At 41.5% G+C, this 23,671-nt stretch overlaps 2 protein-coding genes across 2 annotated transcripts in view; one reads left to right on the plus strand and one right to left on the minus strand.

The window, feature by feature from the left end:
- Positions 1 to 13,252, plus strand: part of armc8 (armadillo repeat containing 8) — a 17,512-nt gene extending 4,260 nt beyond the window's left edge. The window contains exons 3-22 of the mRNA XM_028022869.1: positions 202 to 273; positions 1,280 to 1,422; positions 1,498 to 1,595; positions 2,466 to 2,558; positions 2,669 to 2,749; positions 2,836 to 2,911; positions 2,992 to 3,082; positions 3,965 to 4,025; positions 4,125 to 4,325; positions 5,020 to 5,115; positions 5,209 to 5,291; positions 6,111 to 6,192; positions 6,294 to 6,380; positions 6,542 to 6,634; positions 6,768 to 6,917; positions 7,514 to 7,609; positions 7,750 to 7,845; positions 10,174 to 10,246; positions 10,860 to 10,953; positions 11,065 to 13,252. Coding sequence (XP_027878670.1) covers positions 202 to 273; positions 1,280 to 1,422; positions 1,498 to 1,595; positions 2,466 to 2,558; positions 2,669 to 2,749; positions 2,836 to 2,911; positions 2,992 to 3,082; positions 3,965 to 4,025; positions 4,125 to 4,325; positions 5,020 to 5,115; positions 5,209 to 5,291; positions 6,111 to 6,192; positions 6,294 to 6,380; positions 6,542 to 6,634; positions 6,768 to 6,917; positions 7,514 to 7,609; positions 7,750 to 7,845; positions 10,174 to 10,246; positions 10,860 to 10,953; positions 11,065 to 11,098 — 1,900 coding nt within the window. The 3' untranslated portion in view covers positions 11,099 to 13,252. The remainder of the gene's footprint in view (positions 1 to 201; positions 274 to 1,279; positions 1,423 to 1,497; positions 1,596 to 2,465; positions 2,559 to 2,668; positions 2,750 to 2,835; positions 2,912 to 2,991; positions 3,083 to 3,964; positions 4,026 to 4,124; positions 4,326 to 5,019; positions 5,116 to 5,208; positions 5,292 to 6,110; positions 6,193 to 6,293; positions 6,381 to 6,541; positions 6,635 to 6,767; positions 6,918 to 7,513; positions 7,610 to 7,749; positions 7,846 to 10,173; positions 10,247 to 10,859; positions 10,954 to 11,064) is intronic.
- A 455-nt stretch (positions 13,253 to 13,707) lies between these two features.
- The window catches only part of kcnh3 (potassium voltage-gated channel, subfamily H (eag-related), member 3), a 168,086-nt gene continuing 158,122 nt past the window's right edge, over positions 13,708 to 23,671 (minus strand). The window contains exons 12-15 of the mRNA XM_028022865.1: positions 20,139 to 20,392; positions 19,139 to 19,239; positions 18,964 to 19,016; positions 13,708 to 18,552 (exon numbers count right to left, since the gene is read on the minus strand). Of these exons, the coding sequence (XP_027878666.1) occupies positions 17,605 to 18,552; positions 18,964 to 19,016; positions 19,139 to 19,239; positions 20,139 to 20,392 (1,356 nt within the window). The 3' untranslated portion in view covers positions 13,708 to 17,604. The remainder of the gene's footprint in view (positions 18,553 to 18,963; positions 19,017 to 19,138; positions 19,240 to 20,138; positions 20,393 to 23,671) is intronic.

Here is a 23,671-nt window from a genome sequence, read left to right on the forward strand (position 1 = left end):
AGATCATCTGTCTCATACTCTTCTGTCATGGCATAGTGACAGTTTTAACAAAGATGTAAAAAACCTTTTTTACATATATAAGTTACATACTGCAGTTTTAAACATTTAAGCATCACAAAAAACAAACAAACAAATGAACTACTGTATCCAAAGAAAAGACTCTCATCTATCTTTTTGTTTTTTTATTTGTCTTTCCCTTAGTGATATGAAGAATGCTGTCATAGGAAACAACAAGCAGAAGGCCAATCTGATTGTCCTTGGAGCTGTACCGAGGTACTCTGCATATCTTTTCATTTCCATCTTTTCTCTTGCCATTTATTTGTTTTCTTTCTCTGTTGTTTCAAGCGCATCAGCATAAATATGGTGGTAAACAAACATTAGCATAGATCACATCTGCTGTCAGGTCTGCTGACTATTCCAAACCTGTGGGGTTTTTTAGGCTTTCTACCTTGTGCGCTGCTGTTTGTGATCTAATTTACATTTAGTAGTTTATGAGACATGATAAAACTGAAATGTTGGCCTTTAAGTTGTATGATGCTCTCATCTGTAGCAAATGTAACACCAGATCCTGCATTTGCACTGACAATAGTGCAATGCTTTGTAATAATCCAGGTAGTTCTTTTTATTGCTGACCTCAGCTTCTCAACTATATATGCTCTCCTCTTTTTACTGGTCTGTTTACATGGAAACAAAGTCAAAAGTCTTAAAAGAAACAATGAGGCTATGGTTGAACAAAATGTCAAATCTGACTCACTTACAGCTACACATACCGAATTCAAAATATTATTTTAAGTGACCTAATGAAACGACAATTAAAGTGACAGATTTAAAAGTTGGATGTTTGATACACTACAAAATCCTACCAAGTATTCTTGTTTGCATTCTAGTGCAATATTACATATTACATTTAAGTAGGACAAAATTGACTTTTCAGCAAAATATAGGAGTTTGATTTAAGTCAATAATTCCATAATATTGATGAAAAAGTACTAGATCCTCTGGTAGATAATTTCATGTACATCATGAGTAAAATGTCTTGTTACAAGTGAAATAATCTTCCAGTTCAAACACCAGAACTTTTTCATCAATATTAAGGAATAATTGACTTATAACAAGCTCCTATGACTTGTAAAAGTTGTAAGTTAGTTTTGTCGTATTTCAATTGTACTAAGATATTTGCAGTAGAAACTAGATCAAAAATACTTTGTAAGATTGGTTAGTCTTGTTGCAAGGAACAAGACTGACAAGTGTTTCAGGTTTTCTCTCTCTCTGCTTCCAGGTTACTGTACCTGCTTCAGCAGAGCTCGTCCAGCCTGCAGCTGAGGACGGAGTGCGCCGTTGTGCTGGGCAGTCTGGCCATGGGCACCGAGAACAACATCAAGTCCTTGGTGGACTGTCACATCATCCCCACCCTGCTCCAAGGTGAAGCTATAAAACACACTGCCATGCATGCAAATAAGAAAACAAGGGCAAACGGTCGTTCCTTTTGCTTTGCAGGTCTCCTGTGTCCAGACCTGGTCTTCACTGAAGCCTGTCTTCGATGTCTCAGAACTGTCTTCATCAGTCCCGTTACGCCTGTGCAGCTGCTGTATACAGTAGGTCACCTTAAACCGGACTCTGGGCAGCACATGTTTACAGGGCCTTCCTTCTCTTGCAATTCTAGATCCTTGCAATGTGATTATTCACAATAATACATCTTTTAGGTCCTATGCACTGCAAAAATACTAAATCTTACCAAGTATTTTTAGGGCTGTTTCTAGTGCAAATATCTGTGTACACTTGTAGTAAGGCATAACTAACTTACAAGTAGCTGTAAACCAAGATGGAACTTGTTTTGAGTCAATAAATCCTTAATATTGCTGAAAAAAATACTAGTTCCACTGGCAGATTATTTCATTTATAATTAAACATTTTTCCCATATTACAAGTGAAATAATCTGCCAGTGGAATCATTACTTTTTATCATTAAGGATTTATTGACTTAAAACGAGCTCCTATATCTTGCTCAACAGTAACTTTTAAGTCAGTTTTGCCTTATTTTAAGTGTACTAAAATGTTTGCACTAGAAACTAGAATAAAAATACTTGGTAAGATTTAGTGTCTAGGCACATGTCTATTTGATTACAGAATTATTTTTCAGATGACTCTTCTGTACATGTAGAGGAACGAGTTGATATATTTTACAGCACCGTTAGAAACCACTTAGTGACGTCTCTAAGGTTGAGCTCTAGTTGATGCTTTCTGAACTGGATTCAGTGAGGATTTGATACTGCAGGAACTTAATCGCAGCTTCACTATTCAAATTCAAAAATACTTTATTGATCCCAAAGGATCAATTTCACATGTATATTCTCCACATTGCTCTACATTTATTTTCAGAACTGTAATGTAAATATGCTTGTTTCTGCTTTTTGTCAGTGCTGTGAGGCCATGCACATATAGTGTTGTTGTATGTTTTACTGAAGGATCCCACTGTGATTCCCCATCTCATGTCTCTACTGAGCAACTCCCAGAGAACCCAGGAGTACATCACTCAGATCTTCTCCCACTGTTGTAAGGTATTTGACGGTATTTGGTCACACATGAACATGATGGATTCAATCCCACACACACCCAGACACACACACATATATCCAGACTGTAATCCGCTGCTGATTGTTGTCCGCAGACCCCAGAGCACCAGACTGTTCTTTTCAACCACGGCGCCATCCAGAATATCGCCCCTCTGCTTATTTCACCCTCCTATAAGGTACGCAGCTCCTCCCAGTGAGGTCGTCTGACGTGTTCTTACCACCAGTGATGCGTACATCAACTTCTACATCATTCCCTCCTCAGGTCCGGATGCAGGCGTTAAAGTGTTTCTCAGTCCTGGCCTATGAGAACACTCAGGTCTCCATGACACTGGTGAATGGTGAGATTCTCACCTGCTTTTGGTTTTCCCTCCACTTTTTCTCCTCTTCTGAGCTCTGCTTGTTGTTCTGTTGCTGGCAGTGCTGGTGGATGGTGAGCAGCTCACTCAGGTATTTGTTAAAATGATGCAAAGGGATCAAACCGTTGAAATGCAGCTAACAGCAGCCAAATGGTGAGTGTTGCAGCGGTTTTTCCAATAACGCATCATCGTTGCAGTATGTAACTTTTACAAACAATATGTTTCTTTTTTTACATATTTGGTAAAACTATCACTATGCACAAACAATATAATATGAGACAGATCATCTGTGAAAAAAATGAAGCTCCTCACACTTCTCCTTGTGCTTTATGGCTGTCTGTAGAAATACACTCTCCAGTCAGAAACAGCCAATCAGAGCCAGGAGGAGGGTCTTAACGGGGTCAACCATCACAATTGGACCTCTTATGAAAACATGGAAAAATAGAATTGGGTGGGTTGTTTAAATTTGGGCTGATTTTCCTTCGACATAATTTTTAGAAAGTATTCATAGAAATATTTAGTTGAAATATCTATCATTGTGTGGCAGAAAAGCACAAAAGTTGTACATTTTAATAAATGTACATCTTCTTACGCTAATTTTATTAGTTCATTTATTTTTAAATGTCTAAAATCTTGCAGACCAGAGTCTGTAATGAATGCTAAAGCCAGCTAGCATAGCCCACAGTGACAGCAGATAAATAGTTTTTTTGAAACGGGAAGTTGTTTCTCCACCATTAAGTAGCTTATACACATGCGTGATTGACAGCACTAAGGCCTTTCTCCTGGCTCCAATTGGTTGTTTTTGGTCGGTAGCGGTCCATTTCTGCAGATTGCAAATTTATCACTGGGAGGAAGTGAAAGGGCTAGATTTTTCTTTCCCCCACAGGTCATCTGTCTCATACCATACTGTTACTATATGGTGCCAGTTTTAACAAATCTGTAAAAAACACACTTTTTATAAAAGTTATAGCTTTACAGTTAGAGCGTGTTTGTTGTTTGCGTTGACCTCATGTGTGGCTGCTGTTTCCATTCCAGTCTAACCTACATGTGTCGAGCAGGTGCCATCAGGACCGACGACGGCTGCATAGTACTAAAGGTTTGGATCTTTTTACCCCTGCATTTTGTCCTAACTACCGCCGGTGAGTCGTTTCTGTGCGACGTTTCTGTGCGACGTCACTTCCTGTTGTGTGTTCAGACGTTGCCCTGCCTCGTGCGAATGTGCAGTAAAGAGCATTTACTGGAGGAGAGAGTGGAGGGTGCAGAGACACTAGCCTACCTGATGGAGCCCGACGTGGAGCTGCAGAGGATCGCCAGCACCACCGACCACCTGGTGGCCATGTTGGCCGACTACTTCAAGTACCCCAGCTCTGTGTCTGCCATCGCTGACATCAAGAGGGTGGGTCTAAGCAGGCCTTTTACATGTATCTGACTGAAATGGAGAGTTTGGGTTATATGAAATAAGTTATCAATATTTCCTGTACCAGTTGTAGAAAGATGTTTCATTGCACTGTTTGTGGGAGAGTGGTTATTTCCTCAGATTGGTGGAAGCCTTTTACAGATTGTTTAGCCTGAGTAATTGTTTGTAAATTGAATAGAAATTCCTGGTTAGTCTTTGGTCTCGGCTGCTTGTGTTTTGTCTGGGTTCAGTTTCACCTTCTGTCTGTGTGCTGCTGTTAGATAAATGCGTAAGAATTGAATAAAAAACAGGAATGAAAATCACATCAGATCACTCTTAGCCTAAATGATTTTGGTGATTTCTGTCAATTTCAATACCTACTTATAACTGTGTCATCAAATGATCAGTATGACAAAACTGCTAATTCATGGTGGGTACACAGATGCTGGATTGTGATGTGATTATGTTTTTCTTGTGTAATATGATGGCATATTTATGTACTCTACACTCTTTTCAACTTAATTTGAAAGTCATTTGCTTCAGGCTTTCTTCCTCCCTTTAATCTCTTGATTGTTGGTTCTTTCCCAATGGGCTTTTGGGTCTGGATGGGATTGTTTTAAATGTTTTACAGAACCTTTTTTGATTAAAGCTAAAAGCCGTCCGTATTGAAATGTTGCGCCTGTCCACTCTGCAGCTGGACCATGACCTTAAACATGCACATGAGCTGAGACAAGCTGCTTTCAAGCTCTACGCCTCTCTGGGCTCAAATGACGAGGACATTCGCAAAAAGGTTCTGCAGTCAGTTTTTTCCCCCCCATTCCTGCATGTGTGGGTGATATGAACACATGCTCATGTTCCAATGCACTGCCTTTGTTTTCTTCAGATCACAGAGACAGAAAACATGATGGACCGAATAGTCAGCGGCCTATCGGAATCCAGCATTAAAGTGCGGCTGGCAGCGGTGAGGTGAGCCTCTCTCAACTTCGTTTTCCACTTTGAAGAAGTGGAATTCATGCACAAGCAGGCATTACTTGTGCATCAAGTAATGCCTGCAGGATTCATTTTAACTTTGGAGCTCTTCATACTGATGCCATACTGATAATAAAACCATAACACTATGAATGTGTATGAAAATGTTCCCAACAATTAGATGAAGGAAACTGAACTTGAAGGAACTGTGTAAATACGCTGAACCAAAATAGTGCATGAACCCAATATTGAAGGTTAGAGCTACAGTATGCAACTTTTACAAAAATGTGTTTTAGCCCTCACATCCAGTTGTTAAAACTGTCACCATGTTGAAGCAGTGTGATATGAGACAGATGATCTACGAAAAGATGGAGGCGTCTGCAGAAATGTACCGCTCGCAGTCGAAAACAACCAATCAGAGCCAGGAGGAGGGCCTTAGCGCTGTCAATCAACATCGCTTACTCGCTGTAATGTGCTAATGGTGCAGAAACAACTTACCATTAGATGATAACTGTGTTGTGGTGAACCAGATGTAGTGTAGCGGAGAAAAAGTGAAAGGTTGTGAGCAACACGAGGATGACTGACAGAGCTACGACCCTATTCCTGGCTCTGATTGGTTGTTTTTTACAGAGCGGTGTATTTGCTCAGACGACCGTTAGAAGGAGGCGGAGGAGCCTTTTTTTTTTGTCATATTAGACTGTCACGACATGGTGATAGTTTTAACAAATATCTAGAGTCCATATTTTTCATAGAAGTTGCTGTAATGTTTGTCCATGTGTGCATGTCTCCTCCTCTCCCCTCTTCTCTCCTCTGCAGGTGTCTTCATAGTCTTTCCCGGTCAGTGCAGCAACTAAGGACCAGCTTTCATGATCATGCTGTGTGGAAGCCCCTCATGAAGGTCAGTTTGAACCGATCTCCACTCAACTTTCTGACTGAAGTAAGACTAGAATTTGTTCCAGCTGTCAGGCTGTTCACTATGAATGATGTGTTTGTGTGCAGCTGCTGCAGAACGCCCCAGATGAAGTCCTGGTCATGGCTTCCTCAACACTATGCAACCTGCTGCTGGAGTTCTCACCAAGTAAAGAGGTGATGATGTCACTAGACACTGAAGAAGCCCTCACATCCAGTTGTTTTTAGATATAGTTGATCAATTATATGTGGCTCAGTTTGTGAAGAGAGTACATTTTAAATTTAATGGACAGTAGACCAGTTTAAAGTTGATCTGTAAATGAAGTTATTTCCAACAGCCCATCCTGGAGTCTGGGGTGATCGAGTTACTATGCAGTCTGACTCAGAGCGACAGCCCTGCTCTCAGGGTAAATGGCATCTGGGCCCTGATGGTAACGAGCAAACTTTTGTTTCATTATAGAATTCATTTATTAAAAAAAAAGAAGAAACCAAAATATGGTGATGGGGAAAACTCCCATCTTATATGTATACATGTATTGAATCCCCCCCATGATGTGTTTCCAGAACATGGCGTTCCAGGCCGATCAGAAGGTGAAGGTGGAGATCGTCCGGTGTCTGGGCACCGAGCAGCTGTTCCGCCTGCTCTCTGACCCCGACACCAATGTGCTGATGAAGACTCTTGGTTTGCTGCGTAACCTACTGTCAACGCGCCCGGTGAGACGTATCCCCCCCCCCCACAGAATATTCTGTTTGTGTTCCCTCACAACTAAAAACACAAAATCTTACCAAGTACCAAGTCTGGTTGAACGATGTGTGTGTCCAGTTGATTTTTGTATTTTTTTTTCGTTTTTGGGGGGATTTTATTGTAAGCCATAGGGGGGCCCAGAAAATCTTTGGGAACCACTGTACTAATCAAAGGCAACTGTAAACACCTGGGTCTATAGTGTTGATTTGAAGGAACTTAGTGTTTCAGCTGTTTTGCAGTTTTCTGGAAGTTTGTTTCAGATTAGAGGAGCATAAAAATGTTGTCACTGCACTGGGGCATCCATTCCCTCTGACTGGACTTGCATACGAGCCAATAGTAAACTTCCAAACAGTAGAAATGATCAATAACAGAATGCTGTGTAGGAAATGCAGACGGACCAGTTAGAGGTGAGATTCAGGCTGTGTCTATGTCTGGATTTCTATTAGTTGAACAGCTCAGCCAGCGCTGCATTCAGGCTTCTCTCTGAGCCGTAATGTGCTGAACGTGAAGGATTTTCTCCATACATCTTAACACTGACCTCCCTCTGTTCTCCTCATGCCGCCAGCACATAGACCAGATCATGAGCTCTCATGGGAAGCAGATCATGCAGGCGGTGACCCTGATCCTGGAAGCCGAGCACAGCATAGAGGTCAAAGAGCAGGTGAGCATGCGAAACAGGATTTCTCTGCAGCACTTCGTCTTGCTGCTGCACTGCAGGATGGGATTTCTACGTTTTGAGTTAAATCTGTGATCAGCTCAGATGAAAGCACTGACTCTTTTTTGTTTTTTTTGTTCACTCAGACGCTGTGCATCCTCGCCAACATCGCCGATGGAAACACAGCCAAGGAGCTCATCATGACTAATGATGACATGCTCCAGAAAATTAAATACTACATGGTACGGCCCAGTGTTGATCCAACCCAGTGTTGAACTTTTCAACACAAGCTTGCTTCATTGTTGCTTTCTGATTTTAGCCTCATGAAAAAAGAACATTTATTTAGCTAGAAACTAAATATTTATTTCATTTTGTTTAATTAGATTCGTATTACATGAGGATGTTTTGTATGCTCTTATTACTCGCGTTGAGAATAGTCAATAACTTCTATAAAAGAATGCCTTGATGATTTATTATTAAGACTGAAGTAAAAATGTTAGAATAGAACTATAGATTCAGGATTTCAGGAAACATTTGAGGAATAAATCACTAATGATGTATATAGACATGTGATTAATATCAATAGACTAGAAAATTTCGGAAGAAATTTAGCCAGGGCCTGCCAAGGCGTGCCCGTCGGTTTGGGCCCGGCGTTGTCACGCTACAAATTGGCATCGATGCTAAAGAACGCTGCAACGTAATCAATAGCATGCTGAGAATAACAAGAACGTTAAGTAAGGTGGACGTGCACCATTCAGTATGATTTAAAATGTTGTCAAGGCTTTTATTTTGGAAGTTTTGTTAAACTTCATTTCAAAGGGCCAAACTAATCCCATGCGTAATAGTCCTTGGGTTAAAATAGTTATATAATGCTCAAAACGCAAGTAGTTGATGTAAAAATATTAAAGGCTTTTATTTTGAAATGTTTGTTAAGCTTCATTTCAAAGCGCCAAACTAATCCTATGTTTATCAGTGCTTTGGATGAAAAAGTCAAATAAAGCCAAAAAGAGCAATTACGTCATGTAAAAATATTCAAGGCTTTAAATTTGAAATTTTCAGTATGCTTCATTTTAAAGTTCCAAACTAATACCATGTGTAACAGTGCTTTGGATGAAAAAGTCAAATAAAGCCAAAAAGAGCAATTACATGATGTAAAAATATTCAAGGCTTTTATTTTGAAATTATTATTATGCTTCATTTTAAAGTTCCAAACTAATCCCATGTGTAACAGTTACTGAGTTAAATCAGTTATATACAGCCCATAGCAGCAAGTAGTTCTAAAGGCCAGTTCAGTCCTGATCTGTTTCAACTGAGCGGTCCACTATAGATAGAACTACAGTGATGCGTATTTGTAGTCCTAATCACCAGCCAATAGCCTCTTGAGTTCCGTTGCTATGTTAAATAAGTTTCTCACCAAGGTGTGAACTGTTAGTGAGAGAGCCTGAGACAGCCTAGAAAATCCTGTCGCATGACTTTGCTCTGAAGCACCGTGACAGAAAACCGTACGATCTAGATAAATTTTGAAAACATTTTACCGGAGCAGACATGCGTATCAATGTGAGGACCGATTTTGATACCAATCGTGCGATATTTGTGGGCGTGATGGCGATTTCAAAATTATTTTGGGCTCAAAAAACCTCTTCATTTCTCACTCTAGCCGAGATCTAAAGGCCCTGGCTCTCACTCTAATTTTCGGAAAAATGAGAAACTTTGGGTCGCTTAGAGGCAAATTGTGGACAAACCGTAACTGGTATCGACGAGCCGTCTTCACTTTCGAAGAGATCACAGACGTATCTACAAAATGAAATTTGAATGGTATTTCTACGTGAATTCGTGACGACACAGAAAATCCTCAAAAATAGGGTATTTCTAGGATTTTTCCCATTGACCTATAATGGGGTTTTTTTCGTAGTTTTTTGCGAATTATGTCGCCACGTTAAGCCCAAATCCCACCAAAAGTAATAGCTCCAATGGCGTGAATTTTCTGCACGTTTTGATACCTCATTTGTAGGTGTGCACCCAGCGGTATGAGCCGCATTAACGGTTACAGATGAAAAATAAAGAATTGGGAGAATAGCAATAGGTTCCTGCCATTGCTTTTCATGGCAGGCCCCAATAATACATCTGATAGAATATTCACTAAACACCAACCCAGAACCGCACAGCATTCTGGGCGATGTAGGCAAAGTAAAGGATTTAACTGCTCAACCTTTGACAGCGAGCTAAGCTATTTGGTGGCATCAATTAACTCAGTCTTTGGTTACCTAGCAACAACTGTTGCTAAGTAACTTGGGTAGCAGCAGTTTTATGTTTTGCTACATTGCCTCATAACTTTAAAAAACCCCCCAAAAAAACAATGGAGTGAAACTCTGGACAGAACAGGAGAGGTCACATCACCAGTTTGACAATTATCAGTATTGACTGATACATGAGCTGATATGATGATAAGTTTTTCAGCCGTATTGTCCAGCCTGACATTTAAAATTGTGCTCACGGTTCAGAAAGCGTTGGTTTCGCTACAGAACAGGGCTGTGTGTCTTTGACTTCCTCTCCGTCCTCCGTTCCCACAGGGACACTCGAACGTGAAGCTGCAGCTCGCTGCCACCTTCTGTGTGTCCAACCTCATCTGGAACGAGGAGGACGGTAAGGACTGCTGCCAGCTGGTAGATTCAGACTACAGAAGAACTCATGGATTTAAAAAAATATGGCAGAAAAAGAGAGTTTCTGTTAAATTCCTGTCACATGATCTTTTTAGTAATTTTTTCATTGAAGAACATTTCAGTTGCTGATTGTAATTATCGGTATTCTGTTTATTTCAGATTTCTCCCACGTCATTTTTAAAAGTACTTTCTTGTCCACTGAAATCTGGTTTAAAATTTAATAACCCAGTTCCAATCAAAGTCAAAAATTTGATAGAAAGCACAGCAAAGCCTTGAGATTAATCTCAGACATTTTCTAGAATTAAAAATATATATACATTTCTGAAATGTGAAAATCAGGAATTTCCAACTTTCTTTTCTAAGAAAATTTCTGAAATTAAAATAAAAACGTCAGAATTCTTTTTGGCAGCAATTTACTCCTTCTTTTAATCTATCTACAATGGCCCTAATTTGCTGTTGTAGGATGATTGCAGACTAAGTATTAATCAGTACCATGTCCCCACCTGAGTCTGTTTTTAAAGTAAAATCAGGTTTACAAACTCGGCGTCTTCGACACGATGATGAAGTTTTCCGGTTTGCTCCTGGTTGTGCGTTAGGTTCTCAGGATCGCCAGGACAAGCTGAGGGAGATGGGCTTTGTGGACGTCCTGCACAAACTGACGCAGTCAGTCGATCCTAACCTCAGCGACAGGTGGGCCACCGAGCAGAAAACCTCTTTGCCCCTTCCGTTAGCAAAGACTGTTGTCTGACCTTGATGATGATGATGATGATGATGACGACGACGTGTTTGTGTCTCTGTCAGGGCGAAGACGGCGTTGCAACAATACCTAGCATGACTACAGTGGGCAGCGATCCTCTACTGCCAGGCTAACTGACGGTCATCTAGAGGACGCCTGCCGCTGCCTGTTTGGGTTTATGTTGGCTTTCGTTTTGAGACTTGCACAAAGACACCTTTTTGTTTCGTCTTGGACCTGTGGCCCACGTTTCTCCTGCCTCCCGTTTTCAGCGGTTCTTCTCAGCCCTAACTCATCGTGGAAGAGGCTCCGAGTGTGTGGCTGTTTGGTAGTTGGAGAAATTAGGGAAGTTTTTTTTTTTTTTTTTCTGTTCCTTTGTCTTTTTTTGCTTGAGAGGTAACTTTCTGGGGTTTGACGTCAGATTCCCATACATGCGCTCGTCTGAGGCCTCTCTTCTGGGACTCCTGACGGAGGAGATTCAAGACAGGCGAACTTCCTGGTGTTTCTTTTGGAATTTTTGGATTAATATTGCTGTTAATATTAACGTCTACACAAGGCATCACTAGCAAGGATATATTTGGAAGAAATGCCTATTTTGAAACTTTGGGTGTTTTATTTTTTTGTGGACATATACCTCGTAAATATATATAAATATAAATATATATAAATTTAAACATAAATATATATTTTTGGATTTTTATTTTCCCCCTGTTCTCAGCCCGTTGACTCCATCCTCTCCCGCTACATCTCCACTCTCAGCACAGTTGGAACTGCAGCCTGATTGGATCACTATTAAACCCTGAATTTTGTCTGCAGGGGTGAAAACTGAAAACAAATCCAAGGATCCCAGATTTCTAAGTTTCCGGTGGCGACCGTGAAGAGGCTGCTTGCACTTGACGCCTGTCACCTCTGCCCAGTGTCCTTACAGTCCCCATGGGAAATGTAGTTCCAGAGCTGGTAGTGCTTAATCCAATCAGCTCCGTTATCAGTGGAGTAGAGGAGGATTCACTGTTGCTATCTCTATATCATCCCCCCTTCTCTCCTGTACTTCTTTTTCTGTGTGTTTGTCAGAATGAAAACATGAACAGCAAACCCCCTCCTCCCATCCTCCTCCTCCAACGTTTCCTCTCTGAAGCTAGCGCTCCGGTGTAGAACCTCTCCTCCATCTAGGGGGTTTTTAGTGTTTCCCTCTGACATTTCAAACCGTACTGAAGTTCTGATAGAATGAATGTCACAAAATGGAAAATATATGCAGACCTGCAGAAGGATTCCTTTGTGTTGTGTGTTATTTCTTCTGTAGGGAGGCTGCATAGTTTTTGTTTCAGTCCCAAATCTAGATAAAGCTAGTTAAAGCTGCAGTATGTAGCTTTTTTTTTTTTGTTTTTTGGGGTATTTGTTGAAAGTGTATGAGAAATAATCAGTGGAAAAAAATTTCGTTTCTCTGCCTTCTCCCAGTGCTCCTACTACTTATTTTTAACAACCAATCAGAGCCAGGAGGCGGGTCTTGGCACTGCCAGTCAGCTAGCAGAACCTGTCCTGAATGCTTGGCTGGTTAGCATGGCCACCAGTGATGGTGGATAAATGATTTTCCTGTAATGGTACGTCACTTCTCCGCCATTAACACATTTACCAGTATATGAGGTTGATTGACATCGCTAAGACCCGCCTCCAAGCTCTGATTGGTTGTTTGTAGTTTCTTCAGACACCAGTAGTAGCTCAGAGAGGAGATGGAGGACCTTGACTTTTTTTCCCCCCACAAATTGTCTGTCTCATACTCTTTGTTACACATTTTAACAAATATATCTAAAACATATTTAAAAAAGTTACATACTGCAGCTTTGATGTGTTATTTTGTAAAGCCACAACATTGCAGAGCCTGACTTTTAAGATTTGGTACTAGGAAGCGTATAGGTGCTCCTTTCTGTCTTTTTTGTTTTGGGTTAATTTCTTACAAGAATAAAAATCTGGAGTTAATTTAACCATATATTTGCTTTGACCGTGTGATGGTCAACATCACGTCTGAGTAAGGTTAAAGAGCGGGTTCTTTATCGACACTTAACAACGTGGCATATGTGACTGTAACTCCGTATTGTTGTCTCTGACAAGATGTCAGGCCCAAAATGGCCTCTTTTCTAATTTTTCTTAGTGTGTTTCTGGCTTGAAGCAAAGGAAAGTATCCAATGAAATGAAGGTGCTGAACTAAACATTTAATATTCTTGGTTCATCTGGAGTGAAATAAAAGTAGATCATTGTTAATGTTCATGTCCCTACGTGCTCATTAGGTTCGACTCTGTTCTGTTCTCACGTTGTGCCAGTGCTTCCATCGTCACACTTAGAGACTTCCGGACTGCACCGCTTCCATGGAAAATGGCTTCCGACTGTTGACGGTTCCGAACGGCCGGGTTCTGTATCAGAGCGACGACGTCATCGCCGCTGAAAATGAGACTAAAACGCTTCGACACACTGGTTTGCACCCAGAATGAATCCTTGTTTGGACATTGCAATTTTTCACATTTTGTCACATTACAACTAAAATATTATAGGTATTATTTTTAAGATTTCAGGTAGAATAGAATAGACTACATTGATCCCCAAAGGGAAATTGAAAAGATATTCCATCCAAAATGTTAATAGAAATTAATATAACCACAAACAATATAAAAAAACCGATATAAAATATTTGATAAAAAAATATGTGCACAAGTGTGATATTACAGGCAATTTCAATATGACTCAATATAAAATGAATAACAAACATGCACATGGAAATATGTTGATCTATAAATAAATTTATAAATGAGTTCATAAAAAAAACTTGGACACAAAAGAGTTGGACATTACAAAACCTGGCAGACTGAATGGACCAGGATTGCTCAGGTCCAGTCCTGCAACTTTTAGATTCATCCGTTGTCAGCAGACGAGGCTCAATCGTCTGAATTCTCTCATCAGCAGCCATTCAGCTCTGAACAGGCCTGGTAACAAGCCACTCATTTGATTCAAAGTCAGAATTTTATTTATTTAATTTTTTGGTGGCCCTAATCCTCTTCCAGTTGGTCCCAACTTGTTGCAACCCAAATCATTTTCATCCCTCACTTGTCTCCATGTCAACCAGATTGCACCTGAATCAAGCTGACCCTTCTGGGTGCTTAACCTGAATTCCTACCTGCTGTTTTGAAATTGTTTCTTTAAAAAATAAACAAACAAACAAAAAAAACAACAAAGACTCCGCTCTTACAAAACAACACTTCTTTATTGTTGTAATGTATGTAATCCCAGTTTAAATTTGTATGTAACAGCAGTCTGTAATAAAATACATCGGAAACCCAGCAGCCTCCACCAGGGGGGGCAGTTTTCCCTCCGGCCTGAACAGCTCAAAAGCAGGCACGTTTCTCATGCAAAAATAATAATAAAAAACATGCATTTGATTTAAATCCCAGTAGAGTATCACTCCGCATTACATCTCACTGCAACCAACCCCCCCCCCCCCCCCCCCCCCCACCTCAACCACCCACCCACCCACATGGCGCCCAGGATCAGAACTCCACACATTCATAGGAGTTTTGTTTTCCAGTGTGTAGAAAGTCCAACAACGCGTCCTCTGCTGTTTCTGTAACGAAGTGGGGACCAGAAAGCTCAGGGTCTACGTTACAGCGAACAAAACAGACCGAGGTCCTGAGGCTTCTGTAGCGTAGCAGCTCTGGCTGAAGTCTCGTAACCCCCGGTGGTCGGAGGCGATGTCTGTGTGCTACATAAGAACTGTGAAGGGTTCCACATGACGTGCAATACCAACCCACCGCGTTTCCTCTGCCCAGAGCCGAAGTGGAGCGGAAACGTTTCAGAGGAAGGTCAGAGTGTTCTCAGCAGGTGGCATTGATGGCTTCTTCTGGGTAAAGTTGGACTGACTGAAGGGACCTGTGGGCAGGTGAGAGGTGGGAGGGGTCTTCACATGGAGAAGGCACGAATGGCTGGATGGCTAAAGCTCAGTGGGAAATGTGAGACGTACAATCTGAATATGCTTGGCTTGAAAACTACAGATGCAGTTCAATACATAAAAATGCCGTTAAATGGTTTGGTTCATTTCAGCAATTTATTTAGAGAACAGAAACTATTCGTGGTGACGTTTTGAGTTCATTTTGATAATTGTGGCCTACAGCTTAAAACCCCCCTAAAATGAAGTATAGAGCAATAAAGAAAAGGGATTTTTGTGTGTGTGGTGACAATAGTTTAAACAAATATGTGAAAATATGTCACCATGTTTGGACAGTTGCAACCCAAATCATTTCCATCCATCACCTGCCGTTATGAGACAGATAATCTGTGAAGAAAAATTGAACTCCTCTCAGTACTAACTAGAACCAACCAATCAGGGCCAGGCGGCGGATCTTAGCACTGTAAATCACCCCACCATGAGGTGCTTCCTCTTAGTTGTAATGGTAAGTTGTTTCGCCGCCATTAGCATATTGAGCAGTTAGTACATGAGATTGATTGACAGCTCTAAGACCCGCCTCCTGGCTTTGATTGGTTGTTTCTTCAGATGGCAATAATAGCTCAGAGAGGAGATCGACCTTTTCATAGATTATCTTTCTCATAACATAATGCCATGATATGGTGACAGGTTTAACAAATATAAAAATATATACATATATTTTTTATAAGTTACATACTGCACCTGTTGTAGTCATTTTCTCCTTTCACTCCATACCATCGTTGTTTTTTTTTAAGCAGGTTTAAGCAGAGAGAAACCTGAAACTGCTGCTGTGCAAGCTGCTGAAGACGTTGTTGCTAGGTAACCAATAAGCGAGCTAGCTGATGACACCATACTAGCATATTGAGCCATGAGAGGTTGAGTGGCTAAAGCCTTTCATCTGCCTACATCTCCCAAAATGCTGTTTGGTTCTGGAAATGAGTTCGGTTTAATTATCGAACATTTTATCAGATGTGTTATCTATTGATATTGATCACGTGTCTATCATGATATATTTATATTATTTATCTGCTGCTCAGCTCTACCTCCATCCCACAATGCATTGGTGCAGTATTAGATATGAAAGTATAGAGCTGGATGACATCTCTGCATTAAAACCATTTTCTATGTAGTTTTTAGGGTTGTTGTAAACGAATATATTCAATTCAATAATAAAGAGGCAAGCTCACAAATACACTTATGAAAAATGTCTATACTCCAGCTTTTCGTTTATGTATTCAACTTCAGTCAATTTAATAGATGAACTCTCACTTTTCCCAGATATTTATAGCTTTTGTATTCATGTTAGCGATGGGATTTGACACCTTTGTTCATCACACACAGAAACATCTACCAGCTACTTGCCGCCACGCTGAGCTCCGCCACACATTTGTTGAGACCTGGATATATGAAATCAATTTTCCGGTTCATCCGTAAAGCTACACTTTCGTTAATTATCTAATGCACAGCCACCCGCAGTGTTCAGTCTATCGGCTCACCTGTATAATTACACCTTCAGCTCTTCCCCGCCGTTCGCTCTGAACCGCCACTATGCAGCAGCTCCAGGAGGAGAAAAGCTGCCGTACTCCAGGCATCGCGCCAGTCATTTTAAGGATGTTTATTGGTCCCCGGAAAAAACGACAAAGACCCGGACATTATCATCAATCAATAAAATCCTCCCAGACCGAACTTGAAAACTGGATGTTATGCTGCTAACAGTTGGCTTTCGTCAACAACTCAGGCGGAAGTGAGAGCTCCGCGAAACGCAAGTAAAATCCGGCCGGAACACGGCGCGCTAAATAATAAAATATAATTTAATGAAGCTTCGAGGCAGAAACATTTTCCTCGAGGAATTTTAATAATCGAGGTACTTGAATCACTCGAGGAATCATTTCAGCCCTAGTCGGTTTGATTGGGAATTGTCTTTTGCTGTAAGCCATAGTCATTAAAAAAACACAAAAACATTTATCATACAGTTTATATATATTTATGAATTTTGCTTGATAACTGAAATAACTAACTTAAAGTTTCTGAGTCTAGCTTGTTGAGAAGCACCTTTTGGAGCGTTTTAGGATCTAAACTGCAGTTTTGTTTTCCTCTTTGGCATTGATCCCGAAGGTTCAGAGTACTTTAATTACACTATGAGAGAACCAGGCCTTGCTGCTGTAGGGAAATGAGTGGTATGTGTGTGTGTGTGTGTGTGAGTGTGTGTGTTTTTGTGCACAGGGGCAGATGATTACCTTCCTTTAGAAAATAAAATCTGGAGTGAGAATGAGCGACTTTACATTCCAGGCCCTGCTGCGCTGACTCGGACCTACCAGTTGGGGTGTGTGTGTTTGTCCCTGCCTCTGGAGGAGACATCTTGGTATTGAAAAAACAAAACCGATATCAGATGGGAGCGGGTAAGAGAGAGACAGAAAAATGCTGTCTGGTTCTGTGTGTCAGGAGCTGAAGGCATCGACTCACGCTGCAGTTCTGCAGGATTGTGTTGCTAATAATCGGTGGGTGTGTGATATGCTAACAGAAGTGTGTTAGCGTAGACAGGAATCCTCCCAAAGCATCCCAGGCTTTCTGCCTGAGACAGACCAGCTTGCTGCTGCACTGATCACATTGTTCACGGTTGCATCACGCAGCAAAAACCCACCTATAGCCCAAGATCGTCCTCGTCGATGTAGCTGAAATCCTCCGTGGAGGTTTTGCTCTCTTCTCCCCGCTGCCCCCACTCCTGCATCTCCACCTCCTGCAGACTGGCAGCGGCTCTGGCCTCCTCGTTGCGTCTCAGCAGATTGCACCTCGCCGGAGTGTGAGCGTCTCGCTTTGCTGAGCTCCCAAAGTCCAGAGACACGGGCAGGGACAGGGTGGAGGGATGGACGGGTGCTGCGGTGGACGCGATGGGGATGGACAGGGAAGGCCTCAGCCGGTGACCCCCAGGAGACGAGGAGACGGACGAGGGAGCCGAGCGGTGGGACGACAGGGGAGGGGGCGTGTCCTGAGAGGGAGGCGGGGGGAGCAGGTCTCTGCTACCACAGCTGGTGGGCCGCGACGGGCAAGGAGAAAGAGACGGCGAGGAGGAGAGGGAGACGGAGAATGACAGCGATGGCGAAGGGGTGTTGGAGCGCAGAGCAGGCTGGTCCTCCAGGGACGGCAAGAGGATCCCGTTACTGGGGGACACCTGGGGGTTTCGGGACACCGGAGACCCCTTCGGAGCTTCTTCCTTCGATGAGAGGAAGCTTGAGCCAGTTGCCATGGGGCTGGGTGGGGGCTGTGCTGATGCTGATGGCGAGGAATCAGGCCTTTTTGGTGAGTGATGAGTCGGGAGAAGGCATCGCGGCAAACCCTCGCCCTCCGGGTCTCCGCTGTCCAACAGGGAGCCGGCGTCCTCTCTCGGGGGGGAACGCGGCGCCGCTGCGGGCGCTGCCGGGAACCAGGGGCTGGACAGCAGCTGGCTGGCACTGCCCTGAGGCGGGGCCAGGTTTGGCACTGCGCTCATCAGGATTGGCTGCGGGGCCGCCTGGAGGAGGGGCTTCAGCAGGCAAGCCATTTCCCGCAGCTCCTGGCTGAGGCTGGACACTTGTTTGGAGAGAGAGTTCATCTGGGTGAGAAGAAGACAGAGACACAACCAGACAGTCACATCATGCTGCATCACGATGCTGCAAAACATCCCTTTATTAAAGAACTCCGTCAGTCCTGGTACCAGGTACCAATTCCAGCCTAAGATCCAGAACCTCATCTGAATGTTGATGTAGAAATGTTTGCCTGACGACGGATAAAAGGACATGCTTTGATAAAATCACTGTCAGGAATCATCATGGGTGGGTATGAATGAGATCAGTTTATAAATCATGACATTTGTTGCGAATCATCACAATAAGAGTAAACTAAACTGAATATGACCTGAGTCAGCGTTTATTTTAGAGAATGGGATGGAAATTACAATCCCGGGCTAAAAATCTCTGTCAGCAGGAAAAATGCGACAGTCATGATGCGTCAGGTCAGATCTTACCTCCTCTGTAAGCTTCGCCACGCTCTGCTTGATCTCAGAGTGCTGCCGCATCCCTGCAGACAGCGGGAATACAAAAGGCTTCCATGTTAAGCTCCCAGGAAAGGAAGAGAGCATACACCATACATGGGGTAAGTGTGTGTGTGTGTGTGTGTGTGTGTGTGTGTGTGTGTTTTACCTGCGTACGGGGAAGGTGGAGCTGCAGGTGACAGACTTGGACTGAACTCAAACTTCTGTGAGGAGGTGGAAATGTTCTCCGTTTCGATGCCGTCCACAAATCTTTGCAGGACAGAAAGGGTTAAAGGTCAGAAGCATGAGAAGAAGGTATGACGGCGTGACGGAGTACACTTCCACCAAAAAACTCCAATATGAAATTTTGAGATTAATTTTTGAAATTTTCCAGAAAATAGAAACCTTGGAAATGCCTGAGATTTTCTGAAGTCGAACATTTCGAAAATGTTTGGAGTTTAAAAAGTCGAAGATTTTTTTTTACTTTTCAAACTCAGGAATTTTTTCTAGAAAATTTTTTAGATGACTCTCAAAATGTATGTGGTTGAAAAATAAAAATAAATTCTTGGAAAAACTTGGTAATGTCAGTGTCAAAAGCTCGAGATTTTTTTTTACTTTTGAAACTCAGAAATTTCTGTTATTTTTTTCCTAGAAATTTTCTTACATTAATGTCAATTTTGGACTCATTTTTTACTTTTGAAGCTCAGAAATTTCTTTGTTCTTTCAAGAAATTTCTAAGGTGAATCTCAAAACATGTGTGTTTTTGTTGAGAAATGTACATTTTGTTTCTCTCTCTCCATCTTCTGTACGTGGTCAGAACGTCAGTCTGGTGTGAACCGACAGTGATTACTGCATGTCCCCCGTCTTCTGCTCGGGTCTTAGACATCTACACATCCATGCAAAGCATTCAGCTGCAGTATGAAACCCTGCACACAGCAGCAGGTCCCCTATGATCCACCAGCTATGTAATCTACCGGTTGCCATGGCAGCCAGACACCGATTGCAGCGCAGTCCACTGCGGTTTCACTCTGTGGCTCTGAGGTTGTGTCATTACCTGTTTTTTGATTACAGTTTGCACCTACAGAGAGAGAGCGTGTGTGCGTGTGTGTGTGTGTGTGTGTGTGTGTGTGTGTGGGGTGCATTCATGTGTTTAGGTGTGTGTGTGTTACCTGGGGCTGAGCTCGGGTGGAGCGCTGCTGAAGCTAACCACTGGTATCTGCAGGGTGGAGGGCCGTGAGTGCTCGGTTGGGGCCCTGAAGGGCCGCGGAGCCAGGAGAGGGGAGCGCAGAGGGGAGCTGAGGCCCCTGCTGAGATGCAGCGGCGAGCGGGGAGCCCGGGACACGGAGCTCTGCTCTTCGTCGCCCTCCTCATCCTCACGGATGGACGGCAGCTTCTTCACCAGGCCGCCGTTGCTCTCCCAGTCCTGGTGACACACAGCAGGGTCAGAGTTTCAGAGCCTGACCAGAACTCACCTCCCAATATAATCATCAATAACAATAACTCTTTGAAGAATTTTGAATTAAGATGAATGTTTCATTTAACTTCCCTTTGGGATCAATAAAGTATTTGTTTGAATTTGTAATCATCGGACTGACTGAGCTGAAGGTGGATGGACTGCAGTGTCTTAGCTTCACCAGTAGGTGTCAGGCAAACACAAGAGTTTGTCTGTGATGATTCGTTTAAACTGCTGTTACAATTGAAAACTCCAAATTTGTTCGCTGCAAAAACAAAAACTCTTACCAAGTATTTTTGGTTTACTGCAATTATCTTAGAAAACTCGAAATAAGTCAAAACAAAAGGATAAGTAACTTTTCAACAAGAAATACGAGTCAATAATTTCTGAATATTAATGAAAAAGTTCTAGTTTTACCATTGGCAGATTACTTCACTTATAATTATGCTTTTCCCATGTTATAAGTGAAATAATCTGCCAATGGAAAAAATGTTTTCCATTAATATTAAGGAATTACCATCTTAAAACAAACTCCCATATCTTGCTGAAAAGTTACATGTAAGTTAGTTTAGTCTTGTCTCCAGTGTGATAAGATATTTGGAGTGGAAACTAAACAAATCTTGTTGGTATGATTTTGTGTTTTTGTAGTGAACAAGCTGTGTACTCCGGTCCTTTTCTCTCTCTCTCTTTTTTAAAAGGTCTTTACTTTTATTAGCTCCTTTGCTTTGGTTATCGGCTGTTGTTCAGGTTCGTCAATCTTCTGTTCAATTGTAAACAGAATGCTTGTTCAAAAACCACAATAAACAGAAATAAAAATGAAAATGAAAATTCTGTTCGCTGACGTCCGACGCAGTGTCAGGTTACCCGTGTAGATGGATTGGTAAAGGAGGAGTGTTTTCCTGAGCTTGGTTATATCGATCACAGAGGGATGATGAAGTGGGTGGGAGGCTCAGTCTCTGCCTCAGGCCATTCCAACTATCTCTGTGTCAGGTACATGAGTGAAGGATGGATGGATGGATGGATGGATGGATGGATGATGAAGTGCTGTCCAGATGTCTAAAGTCATCCAGTTGCAGTTCCTTTATATCCAGGGATTTCTGAATACTCTACATCAGCATCCACTGTAGGTGTTCTACTCTAAATTGTTCTTATTGGGATTGTTTTACCTGATTGCTGCACTGTAAAAAAAAATCTCTCCAAGTATTTCTGTTTAGTTTCTAGTCCAAAGACACTTGAAATAAGACAAAAACTAACTTACAAGAAATGTTTTAGTAATGTAGAGTACGGAGCCCTGCATGGGACATGGGGACTTTTCTTCTTCTCTGTTTTGCATTCCCTCGCAGTAGATTTTGCATTCTCTCGCAATAATGTACTAATCAGTTCATGCAGCATAATTGAATACTGTAAGTCTTTCTTACGGTGGCCATCGTACTTTCTGGTATTATGAGGTTTTTCCATGTACGATATCTTGTGAAATATCTGAAGTTTTATGTCTTTTTCTTTAGGATAGTAATGCACCACAAACCAGTGATATAAATAGAAACTTTTCATTGGAAAAAAAGAAAAAAAACCACATCCTGTTTCTGAGTTATTATTGTGGGGTAATCATCAGTCATCTGACAGTGTTGATTGTGTCTCTATTGTGCTGGTCTGACTGGTTAATAAAGGGCCGTTTTCATGTGCAGTTCCATCTCAACCATATCCAGACAGACAAACATGCAGAGAATAAATCAATTTTCAAAAAATTCTTTGCACCCAGGAGTTAGTAATAAACACATTTTGACCGAGCCTCTTTAAATCTGTATATATTTGAAAAGTTAAATTGACATTTGTGACTGTATACAAAATAGACCAGCAGATATTGCAGTAAGCTTATTGCGAGGGAACGCAAAAGAAAAAAATGTTCCCCATGTCCCCAAGGGGCCTCCGTAATATAGAGGAGTGGGGCCTGAAGTAAATAATTCCTTAATATTGATTTTAAAAAGAGTATTAGTTCCACTGGGAGATTTTTCACTTACAGAAAAGGAAAAGTGTCATGTTTTAAGTGAAAAAAAAAAAAAATCTATCTGTAAGCTAATGCTCTCTTATTTCAAGTGTACTAAGATATTAGCATTGAAACTGAGAGAAAATACCTGGTAAGATTGAGTGATTTTGAAGCCCCAACACATGGTTTCATTTTGTCTGGAGATTCTTCCACAGCTGCTGAGGCTGAATTCAAACGACTCTCTCTCTGCTTTATTTGAGTTTATTCCTCTCGTCATTCTTTAATAAGTTTGTTTGTTTTGAATGCTAAAGACTAATTAGTAAAGGAAAACTAACTCACTAACAAAACATTTCTCACTATATCAACATTTTCTTTAAACCCCCCCAAACAAACTGCAGGTTAAAGGTTTGATGTAAAATTAAGAACATTTTTCTTGCTCTTCTTGAAATGTCGCTTCGCATAAATCAAAGAGACAATGGAGAAACTGAGTGTAGGCAGAAAAATGCACTTTAGAAACATCATCCTAAGGCATTTAGATGTTACACAGTTGACCAAAGATGCATTGGTAGAAAAAAGAACTAGAGTATTTTAAATAGTTCACATCATAAAAAGAGGTAAGAAATATTTTAAGAGCTGCATCCCACAATGCTCACTGGATTGTGTCTGAGGGAAAAAGTCATGAAAAAAATTCAGTAAACAGTTTAAACACACAAAAACATACTTTTGTACTTTCTGAAAATTGAATTATTTGATCCCACCACGTCTCTGCTACAGGTTCGAAAGTTCATCTCTTTCCTTAATAAAAGTTTAATTGAAAACTATAAATGTAAACATGTCGAGACTCAATTATCATGTCTGCATACACTGCAAAAAAAACACTAAATATCACTGAATATTTGTGGTCTAGTTTGAAATAACAGTTGAACTGCGACAAAAACTAATGAACAAGTAACTTTTCAACAAAGTGTGTGAGTTTGTTTTAGGTCAGTCATTGCTTAATATTTATGAAACAAGTACTAGTTCCATAGCAGATTATTTCACTTATAACATGGAAAAAATGTCTTGGTGTAAATGACATAATCTTCCATCCATCCATCCATCCATTTTCTGTTCACCCTTGTCCCTAATGGGGTCGGGAGGGTTGCTGGTGCCTATCTCCAGCTACGTTCCGGGCGAGAGGCGGGGTACACCCTGGACAGGTCGCCAGTCTGTCGCAGGGCAAACATAATCTTCCAGTGGAACTAATATATTCTCATCAATATTAA

This window comes from Xiphophorus couchianus, chromosome 7 (genome assembly GCF_001444195.1).
Source record: "Xiphophorus couchianus chromosome 7, X_couchianus-1.0, whole genome shotgun sequence".
Lineage (NCBI taxonomy): Eukaryota > Metazoa > Chordata > Actinopteri > Cyprinodontiformes > Poeciliidae > Xiphophorus > Xiphophorus couchianus.